The 11,117-nt window shown below is 52.3% G+C and overlaps 1 protein-coding gene across 1 annotated transcript in view; it reads right to left on the bottom strand.

Annotated features, from left to right (window-relative positions):
* The window catches only part of PDPK1 (3-phosphoinositide dependent protein kinase 1), a 71,978-nt gene that overhangs the window by 8,029 nt on the left and 52,832 nt on the right, over positions 1 to 11,117 (bottom strand). The window contains exons 10-11 of the mRNA XM_012647751.1: positions 10,188 to 10,361; positions 6,646 to 6,863 (exon numbers count right to left, since the gene is read on the bottom strand). Of these exons, the coding sequence (XP_012503205.1) occupies positions 6,646 to 6,863; positions 10,188 to 10,361 (392 nt within the window). The remainder of the gene's footprint in view (positions 1 to 6,645; positions 6,864 to 10,187; positions 10,362 to 11,117) is intronic.

The raw sequence follows: 11,117 nt of genomic DNA, 5'->3' as shown, positions 1-11,117 counted from the left end.
CCGTGCCTTCGCTCCACGTGAGCTCTCGTGTAGGCAGAAGGACGTGGAAAACCCAGTCTCACTCAGGTAAATAGGTGTAAGAGGGAGGAACATTTTAATAGGCTTTTAAGATATTTGTTGATATTCTTCTTTGATACGCTACTCGGGAGGCTGAGGCAGAAGGATTGCTTGAGCCCAGGAGTTGCTGTGAGCTAGGCTGACGCCACGGCACTCGCTCTAGCCAGGGCAACAAAGCTAGACTCTGTCTCAAAAAAAAAAAAAAAATTAGCCAGGCATGGTGGTGCATGGCTATAGTCCCAGCTACTCAGGAGACTAAGGTGGGAGGATCACTTGAGCCCAGGAGTTTGAGGTTACAGTGAGCTATGACGATGCCACTGCACTCCAGTCCAGGTGACAGACAGAGTGAGACCCCGTCTCAGAAAAAGGCATAAGATGACCAAGTAAAGATCTGAGCACATCCACACACCTGCCTGGCCCCCCACAGGGCCAAGAGCATTTGTAAGAAGACTGGAGAGCTGGTAGCACCATGTGACCCACCCCGACCTGACCAGTGCCAGGCTTGCCCTGAGAGAGACCTCATCACCAAAGGCCTGGCCTTGGGTACACAAACCAGCGAGGCATTGTGTGGGTTTTGAAAGCAACGAAGACTTTGAACAAGAAGAGTGCTGTGACCTGTATGGGGAACATGCAATCCTCTCGCAGGTACTTCACCACCACCAAACACGTGCACACACGCTCGAAACACAGAGAAAGCAAACCAAGGAGATTCTTGCAAAGGACGTGACGAGCAGGAGCTACCGCAACACAAAGCACAAAGTACACAGAGAAACCCACGAAGCCCGACAGAAAGCCTGTTCTGACAGACTGGCCCTATCGCGTGAGGATTTAACATTGGGTAAAGAATCGCAAGGAATGATTCAGAGAAGATGGATTGGTTAGATCCTACTGGGGTGACAGTCAGTGTGGGAGGCAGAGGGCCCCTCTGAACCCAGCCTGGTGAGAGCTCTCACTGGCCAACTCCTCAAGGAGCCTGGCTGCAGGTGCGCAGGGCCTCGGGCACCGAATTCCAGATCTCAGGGAAGCCGGGCATGTAGGCGAGGAGGCCTCACAGTGTCTTTCCAGCCTCCGCCTTCACAACGCACCAAAGCGCCAAAAAGGATGGCAAGGGAGACAGTTTGAGATACTAACTCAAGAGAAGGACTAGAAGGAAAAATAACAGGATATCCCTCAAGCCTATGAGGGCGGGGTTACCTTCCAAGCTGAAAGCAAAAGAAGTCATCAAACACTGGGCAACAGACATGACTCCACGAGAACAGAGACGACCTCTACCTTCAAAAATAACCGAGGTAACAGGCAAACAGACTGGGAGAGATTTCCAGCAACGACAACCTACGAAGCGGCAGCATCTGTACTCCACAGAGCAAGTAAAAAGTGTCGTGAAAGGCCTAATCTCTCAACAGAAATCTGAACAAACAAACTGGAAATTCCCAAAGGAGGAATTAGGTGACACAAAAAAGTCCTCGATGGCCCTGAACACAGGAATGGAACTGAGCACCAATCCCCACTGTCCCCGGGGTGCCCAGTGCCATGGCACGGAGCTGCCGAAGTGCTGTTCTCACTTGGCACCGACGGCCTGGAACGAAGACTCGCTGAAAAGCCATTTGGAAACGCGCGCTGAGAAGTGAACTCATGCCCAGAAACCTACCTGAAGGGAACACCAGACAAGGAGCGCGGAGACCTCCCCAGCAGTGCCATCACTCACGCCGGTGAGGGTGAGGCTGAGGCCGCGGCGCGCAGCGACAGCACAGCCGGCACTACGAGGAGCAGACGAGGACCCCACGCACACAGCGCAGGCCCCACCTGGCCAGCTTCACCCACGGGGGGAAAAGGCCCGTTGCACTGTGGCCAGGAGCCGGAGCTCAGAGGGATGGACAGAGACAGTCGATCAAGCCCCTTTATCAGCAGAAACACCAGAGTCCGTTCATTTAGATAATAACCAATTAGATTACAACAGGCTATTTATTGACTTTGAAAAGTTTAAGCACTTAAAGGAAGCATTTTGAACTTTTACTTCAACAAGTCAGACCCCCTCTTCCAATGAGAACCCCCGCCCTAAGTGGCCTTTTACCCCCAGCAGGTGCAGGCAGCACCGGAGATTGGGAGCCACGGCCAAACCCACACCGGAAACACACCTATCACCTCAGCACGAAGACAGGACCTTCCAGCAGACAGTCTTACTTTCACATCTGGCATTTTGGCTCCCCACGGACAGGGACCTCTCCCCTCTGCACAGATGAGGGTGCAGGGACTGAGGGGCCCACGCCCATCCATTCACAAGGGGTGACCATGTAAAGCCCCCTTTTCCTGATTCCAAAGTCAGAGCTCTTACCTCCTCCCTGAAGGCCCCCCATCCAGACCCTGAAAAGACCATTTTCAAGGATCCAAGCCCAAGGCCAGCAGCGGCGAAGCACACAGGCACTCCCAGGAGAGCTGCAGTGTGGCTGCCAGAGCTCATTTGCAGCTTTTCTGACACCTTGCAGAGCCGGACCTGGCTTCCCCTCAGGCAAGAGAGGCCCCCGCAGAGGTAGCTGATGGGCAGCCTTCGCTGGAGCAGCCCTTTACTCTTCAACTCTGCGCAAGACCCCAAAGGGCTTCCCTTTCCCTGGGTTATATTGATCGATATGTACTGCGTGAGAAACTAAAGCAGACATTTTCAAATACTTAATTCATTAAAAAACAATAAACTCATTACATATCAATATAAATTTCATTTTAAAAATAACTATTTTCTAAAACAAAATAATGAATGAGAAGAGCGGTACTGCAGTACATTCTGCAAATCTCTTAAACGTGTGGCTAATGAGAAGAGAGCTGGGCTCTCAACCCACCGTGCCTTCGCTCCACGTGAGCTCTCGTGTAGGCAGAAGGACGTGGAAAACCCAGTCTCACTCAGGTAAATAGGTGTAAGAGGGAGGAACATTTTAATAGGCTTTTAAGATATTTGTTGATATTCTTCTTTGATACTACACCACAACCCAACAAGTGGCAGTTTCTTAAAGGTTGGCTGTAATATGGAATCTGCATTTCTAACAATGAATTTTTCATGCACTGCGACATCAAAATCCATCAATCTACCTCGTAGCTTGAATGGATCTTCTACCCTTACATGACTTTATAGTGCTATACATTGGTCACCTGCAAAGTATTGGTTTGCTGAGTAATGTAGAGCTTCCAAATGTTGATACATTTCAATCCACAATATCAACAGACTGATTCATGATATCATCACTATGTATCTCTTCAAAAATGTCTTTGAGCATTGGGAAGATGTCAAGCTCAGTTTTTCAAAATACCAATTTTCACTTGCAGGTTTCAATTTTATCACTGGTATAAATACTGGCAGTTGTTTTCCTTGAAGTGGCAAGCTCATTCCAATCATTTTCAAGAAAAATGTTGGCCGAATAGCCAAGTCTGCACAACCTCAGTCTGCCTGTCAGCGAGACCTGCCGGTGAAGACAGCATCCCACAGACAGAGCACGCCAACAGCCGCGCCAGTGCTTCTCCGTGCGGCAGCTGTCACGCTTGGGTCTGCAGCGTGAATACTTCTGCACACTTCCCATAACGTCACACAGCATTAACATGTTTTGTTTTTTTTTTCCCCAAGTGTGAAACAAAGTTTATTGAGGAAGGGCAAGACAGGTTTACAGAGCAAGAGCAAGATACGTTCGCCACAGATGACAAATGGGCTGCCCTGTCGTAACAAAAGGGCCAAGCCATGATTTCTAAACGTTCAAGAGTGAGACTAGTTCTGTTCTCTCCCCTCTGGGAGCGAATGGCTGTGAAGAGCCGGCATCACTTGGCACTTCTTGGTGCCTTGGCCTCCAGTCGTGCTCCGCAGCCAGCAGTTCCACCCACCACGGCTTTTGTACCATCGGTGCCAACAAGAACACATTTGTTCCGTAAGAAACCATGAGATTCAGACGGTCACCCCACACTTTGACTGGTGTAGCGCCACGTGTGCTACTTACTGCCAAGCACTCGGGTGAAAGGACTCTGACAAGAAGCTGGAGGAACAAAGCAAAGCAACAAGCCCCGTCCTGACTGCAGAGCCACCATTCGCAAGGCGAAAGCACAACTTGGCAGCAGAGAGAGTAACTCCGCTTCGTGTGTGCAGTCACGCCGACTCCAGCAGGTTTCTACTGCACTGTGGACAGCGCCTGCTGGGATGTCTCAGCCCCAGGGCTTTCATCTCCCAGCCGCCATGCGGTGCTTCCAGCCTCGACAACGCACCTTCTCTGTAAGAGCAGGAGCTCTTTAATTTCTAGTCGGAAAGCTGTGACAACCAACTTTGGCTTTTAAAGAGCTCATCACATATGTGTTTAAAATGGTTCTTTTAAATTTAAAAATCCCTTTATCTTGAAAACTCTGAATGGTAGGTCTCAAAGTGATGTCGCCACTGGTACCATGATAACATGTGAAAACGTCTGTTCACAGACACAGCCTTAAGGTCCACGCAGCCAAGGCAAAGACAGCTTCTGTCCCATTTTGCTTTATGTTTGCAGCTTTGCCCGGTTTCCCTGGAGGAGCACACCCTCCACCAGCCAGGGCTCTCTGGCGCGTCAGCTGCCACTTTTTAGCGTCTCTAGACAAAGTGCCACAGCAGGCTGAGAAGGCAAATCTTCTTCTCCCTTTTTAAGTCAATGATCCATACATAAATGTAAAAAATATTGTAAATTTTATTTTAGGATAAAATATTAAATACAAAGTAAGTTTCAGATAAATTTTCTTTTTTATTATTTTTATTTTAGAGACAGGATCTTGCTCTGTTGCCCAGGCTGAAGTACAGTGGTGCAATCATAGCTCACTGTAGCCTTAACTCCTGGGCTCAAGCGATCCTCCCACCTTGGCCTCCCAAAGTGCTAGGACTACAAACATGAGCCACTGTGGCTGGCAAGAAACAGTTCTACGCTTGAAAGATCTCCCACTGACCAAATTAAGAGAGCCCTCAAGCTCTTGGCAGTCACCAGCTTCTAAAATGGCCTGAAATCTGGACGGAAGGGAGAAGCCTGGACACAATGGAAGCAGGCAGGGGGTCGTGTGTCTTGGCCTACAGCCAGCTGCACCTGCTGTCCTGCCCAGCGCCAAGGCAGAGACGCACAGGGGCCTTCTAGGGAGTCACCAAAGGAGCTGAAACGCGCACATACATGCAGACAGCGCTGCCTGGCGGGGCTCTGCAGAGAAAGTGCTCCTGGCCAAGCCTGCGGAGAAGACAAGGCAGACCGTTCTCGGAGAGCCCAGCGCACACGAGCCCAGAAACTCCTGCACAACCAGTACACACACCACACACCTGCTAGGAGCTGCCTGGCCAGCACTGCTCAAACTGATCAAAAACCCTTTCTCCTGCTCAGTTTATATTAATACCCCCAGCAATAACCCTGTAGGAAACAGTGAGTTGAAGGACAAGTTTAAACGCTAGCATTGTAGATCGCTACTGGCCAACATCTGTGCTCAGTTGTTCTAGAGGCAAGAACTTCTCAAGGCACAGAACCCCAGTCTCACCCAAGTGCCAGCGAGTGGCCAAGAGCTCACTTCGATTCTCTCGTTCCTCCCGACAGAAGACTCCCAGGTCACACTGTCCTCAAACCTGTCCCTACCTCATCCTTCCCTCCCGTCACCCCAACACTCCGTCCTATCTCCCCACCTGCCTTGGGCCCTCTGCCCACAAAAAAGGTGAAAGTATAAAAATGCTTCAAGAAAATGCAGGTGCAAACATTGGGGCAGAGACAACCTTCTCAACAGACTAAGATGGAAAACATAAAAACAGGGACAGGATGGATTTTGTAAGAATTTTCCACTTCCACATAACACAGCATCAACAGACTAAAGAGACAAACTGAAGAAAAACATTGGTAAAATATACAATGGAGAATATTCTTCATATACATGGCTCTAAAACATCAATCTTAAAAAGATGCAAAACGTACAAGAAAAAAGTCAAAGGACACAAAGTACCTCAAAAATATAAACATGAATGGCCAACACAGAAGATGTCTGCTTCAATTAGAATAAAAGTGAAAATTCACACGAGCCCACTTTTACTGCATCAAAACACTCAAGGGGAGTCAAGGCCCTGGAACACTCAGATTCTCGGCACCACTGGTACAAATCACGGCCTTCTTAAAATGTGCACACCCTCAGAACACATGCCACCCCCAGGGCTCACCCCAAAAGCAATAATCAGTCAAGTGTTTGGAAAAGCTGTGTGTACAAGATGACATACAACAGCAGAACCTAGGAAACGCCCCAAATGTCTCAGCACGCGACAGCGGTTACTTAAATCCCGGCGAATCCACAGCCACAGCAGGAACAGCCACACCCTGCCCACCACAGCACCTGAGGGTTGCAAACCCACCCCCCACCCCAACCCCACCCCCCGGCCCGATGCCTCCTAAACACCAATTCCAACTGCACCCTTGAGGGTCCACCTTTGCTGGGTGTCCAAGGTAGCTGTGGGAGGCAGCGACAAGGTGAAGACGCCCACCTCAGGTCTTGCTGTGGCCCCCACAGGGGCTCCCGAGTCTCCCATTCCCACGAGTTCACAGTGCAGCTCCACATGGAGTATTGCTTATGTCTGTAAATTCTTACCACGGGTTTCCACCAGCCTGCTTCTCCAATAGCAACCTCTTCTCTTCTTCGGAAAACTGTAAGTCCAGTTCAAAAGAATTAGTGTCCAAATCGTGGATGTACTGTTCTATGTTGCTGCCCGACCTCTGGGGCAGGCTCGCGTCCGGGGCAGACAAGGAGTGGGAGGAAGACGATGATGACACCTGCATGCAGCCAAACTGGCTCAGGAGATTGTCGTACTGCAGAGAAGAAGGGAAAGTGAGAAAGCCCCTCAGCTCACCTCCGAGGCCCAAAGACCCACACCCATCCCCCTCGTCGCTGCCCTCACACCTAGTGAGCTCACACATGCCAAGGTGCGAGGCCCGGCTGCTGCTGGCAAGTGTGGGCAGCTCAGATTCTCTGGTTAAGTGACATGTGGCCACTTAAGCAAGGCATGGCTGGATTCTGCCTGGTCTGAGTTCCTCTTCCAATGAGACGGGCTAAACCTCAGTCTTCACCTCCAGGAAGAGGGGACCTGGGGCCCCTCATTCAGTGTGGCACTGACAGCCCCTGTGCTGCCCCCTGGAGGTGGGGGACTGGGACGCCTGCTGGGAAGAGAAGGGACCAGAAGATCCACCCTCCTCCAAGCGGAAGCCCAGCTGTGCTCAGGCCAGAATGCAGGGCCTCAGCATCCAGGAGCCCTCCTGTTTGGTCCCAGAGTCTTCTGAGTCTGTGGTGGGTACTACATATTTCGATCTGACTAACTGCATTCTGTTTTTTAAAAAACATTACTTTTAATGTCAGCAAAGGTTAGTTGAATATAGACAAAGCGGCCTGTTATTCCAGAGAAAACTGCAAACTAGTATTGACACAGAAAATGAAGTAATCACAAATGTGCCAGATGGGCACAGCCTGTGCACTAACACACTCCTGGAGCTGCGGACAGGGCCGAAGAGCCCCCAGCACAGACCTGGGCAGGTGGCCTCCCAGGCTGCAGGCCCGACACCTGAACCCTGCTGAGGCCAGTGAGGGGAAGAGGAGAAGATGCCACCGGCAACAGCTGTGATGAGTGCAGCGCCGCCAGAAAGCGCCGCCCCCCACGCCTCCAGAAAGAGGGTGCTGGCTGCCACTCCACAGAGGTCAGCCCCCATCTGCAGTCCTCCCTCCCCAACGTGCACCCACTCCTGCAGCCACACAACACAGCATACAGCAGCCTCAGCCCTGCCCCGCCGCTCCCAATGGGGAGGGACCCCAGGACAGTCCCTGGCACACGCTCACTTCCTCCCTGAAGGCTCCAGGGCACAGGCTGCCTCCACACAGCATCTCAAAGTCTACAGAGCCTCCTGTGGGCACCCCACCCGGGGTAACACAAGCCTTTGGAGCCAGCAAGGTACTTATTAACGTTGTCCCCACTGCTGAAATGGGGAAACTGAAGCTCAGAAACTAGCCCAAGTCACATCCTGCTGGCCAACACTGAACTCACAGCCAGCCTTCTGTGTCTCTGGCCATTCCTCCCTCTTGGGGGCTCCACTGTCCTGTCCCCCACAGAAAGCTCCAAATACCCTATCCTATTCTCCACCCTCTGCATTCAGCAGCACCATGCACAGACTCAGGCCTCGGAAGGACATGTGGACAAGGGGGACACGGGCTGGATGAGGTGTTCCCAGCAGACAGGGAGGCAGTGCCCCACACGCCTCGGCCCCATCACTGGTCTCCAATAGTGCTGAGTCCAATGACAAATATTGCCATCAGCAATTGGCAGGAAATGACACAAACTGGAGAAAATGAAGTGCCTGTTCTCCTCACACCCCGAATCAAGAGTGGATGACAGCTGCCACCCTCTCCCCACCGGCAGAAGCCCCCTCCTGCTGAAAGGGCAACCAACTCTTGGAGCCTCTCAGAGGAAACTGTCCCCTCCACGACCTGCTGTCCACGCCCCCCACAGGGAGGGAGCAGCACAGGCTCTGTCTGTGCGCGACACCTCTCCAGGCCAACATCTTTCCCAAGACTCGCTCACCACCGGAACGCGGGTGTGGCATGGGGAGCGCTCTGCCTGGACACCCTCCAAGGCTTTCAAACCACACAGCTTTTGGAAGCTAAGGATGAGCCATCTAACAAAAAGCAAGCTGTTACCACATGGAGCCCGACTTCACAGACGGCAGCCAGAGCCTGCGTGTGGAGAAGCCAGAGTTCTCAACCGGCACAGACACAGGGGCCGAGGGGCACCCACACTCCATGTGAAGAGCTCTGGGTGCTGAGATCAGACACAAGTGGAGCCTATGTGGCTCCTTCCGTGCTCAGCTACCTCCCAGGGGCGACCAGCAGCAGGGCACGGAGCCCATGGGCCAAACTGCTGCCTGCCAGTCCCGGGTGCGAGTTTTGCAGCAACAGCAGGCCCAGCAGTTCCTGCCAGCTCTTGCTGACGTGACCAGGAGTGCCCAGGGGGCACGCAGGGTGGGCTCCTGGGGCCAAGTCCTCAGCAGTCTGCACTCACAGAGGCCGCAGATGGCCCCAAGCGGGAGGTTGGCAGGTTGGCACAGGCTGCTCTCTAGGCCCTGCTCCCTTTGAGTTTGGGCACAAAGAGCACTTTAGGACTGGGAAGGGAGGGCGTGCTATGCAGGGCACAAGACATAGGGAACCCTTGATCTCTAAGAAGTAACACCAGTAGTAATTTTAATGTAGCTTTGGATGACTTAGATAAAATCTAGAATTCCGCATTCAACCAAAGTGGAGCGCCATACATGGTAAGTGGTTAGAATACGCCACAGGGACAGAAGTCAAGCCAGAAAAACAGGTATCAAGGACAACAGCAACTTATACAATCACATTCAAGCATGAGGAGAGATGGAGGACAGTGAGAGCGGTTTAGATGGCACGAGCCTGGAAGCAGTGAGGAGCCTGCACTCGGGACGGCCCCGGTCCCTTCTGGATATGGCTCACATTTCCCACAACAAAAACTTTACAGAGCAAAGTGCATTTAAGCCCCTATGTCTGTATCAAGTCCTGGGAGACAATCGGCCTCAAAGCCAGCACCATCAGTGTCCGGCAGAGCCGGGGCGGTGTCCCCAGCGCTATATGGTGCCTGCTCCTCCATGCATGGAAGCAGACAGTGACAGGTGTCCAGCTCCAACACCGTATCACAAAAATTCAAAAAGGCAGCGCTCCAGGTCGCTGTCGGAAAGGTAAGCAGCATTCTGGACTGTCCCAGACACAGTTACACAGGCACCGGGCTCACAGCAGCTACCAGTGAGCCTCGCAGGGGGCTCTACCGGGAGCTGGTGCAGGCGCTGCTCGCCCTGGCTCCAGCAACACTCTCTGGGCAAAAACTCATTAGACTAATCACAGCTGAGGAAATGAGAAAAAGGATCTAGCCCACCCAGGGCACCTCAGTGGCCATCACCTCATGGCAGCAAAACGTTCAACCACCAACAGCTCTACAAAATCAGCTCCGTCTTCCCCTTGCGGCCGCTCATCGTGCGCCGGGTCCTGCCGCGAGTGGGCGCAACGTGCACAGAGGAGCCACGCTGGCAGAGCACGAGCAGAACTCAGCTCTGCCTGGGCCGCCCCACGCCGAGCCGGCTTACGTTGCCGTAGCAGTCCTCGTCGTCCTCCGACATGGCTGGTAAGTAAGCCGTGAGCTTTGGCGGCGTCTGCTGGTGCAGGTTCTCCCACGTGATGGACTCGAAGAACGAATGAGCTTTCAGAGGTGCGTACCCTTCCATTTCTTCACAGCCTAACCGCTTTGTGGCATCTAAAACCTTGAACAACAGTGAAGACAACTCACTGTCAGGGTGAAATGTAATTCTGACAAAGAAAGATTATTTTTGAGTGATTCTCTTCAATTCTCAGTATCTCCTGGAAGGAGCAGGGACACCATGGCCCAGCCCCTATGCCCACCCACCCCACAGAGCACTAGGGATGACTGAGGCATGTTCCAAGGTCCTGGGGCAGCTCTCGAGGCTCTGCTCCCCCAACCCTCCCACACCCCACTGAAAATGAATCTCAACCTCAAAACAGCATGAACAGCACAAGTATTCTTGTAAAACACAGCTAGGACCTAAAACATGGAACTGACAAATGATTCACTTAAACAACAAAGAGAAGGAACAGCTGGTCTGGACGGCAGGCCCTCATAGGCAAGGAGGGGAGGGCTGCAGAGCCATCTCCCCCAGCGGCAGGGCCACGCCCCTTTCGCCCTCAAGAGGACCAAGCCTCAGCCCCCATGACAGGGAAGGAGACAGGCAGGACAAGTGGCAGAGGTGGACTACGGCACCTTCCTGGCCCCACAGCAGGCCACGCTGGTGCCCAACCCTGGGACCACACTCGGAGGCAGGACTGACCCAGCTCCCCAAAATATCCGGGTAAGGAGGGAAGCACAGCAGTGCTGGGACACTTGTTTCTAGGACACAAGCTGACACACCTTCCCCAGGTAAATCTGTCTCTTTGCTGTATTACCTGGGGTGATCTTTAAAATCTTCATGTAGCTTACTCTAAAGGTGACATTTAGAAAAGTC

This window comes from Propithecus coquereli, unplaced genomic scaffold, assembly GCF_000956105.1.
Source record: "Propithecus coquereli isolate 6110/MARCELLA unplaced genomic scaffold, Pcoq_1.0 Scaffold27, whole genome shotgun sequence".
In the NCBI taxonomy this organism is placed as follows: Eukaryota; Metazoa; Chordata; class Mammalia; order Primates; family Indriidae; genus Propithecus; species Propithecus coquereli.
The sequence above is the reverse complement of the archived record's forward strand: the minus strand, read 5'-3'. Positions and strand labels throughout refer to the sequence as shown.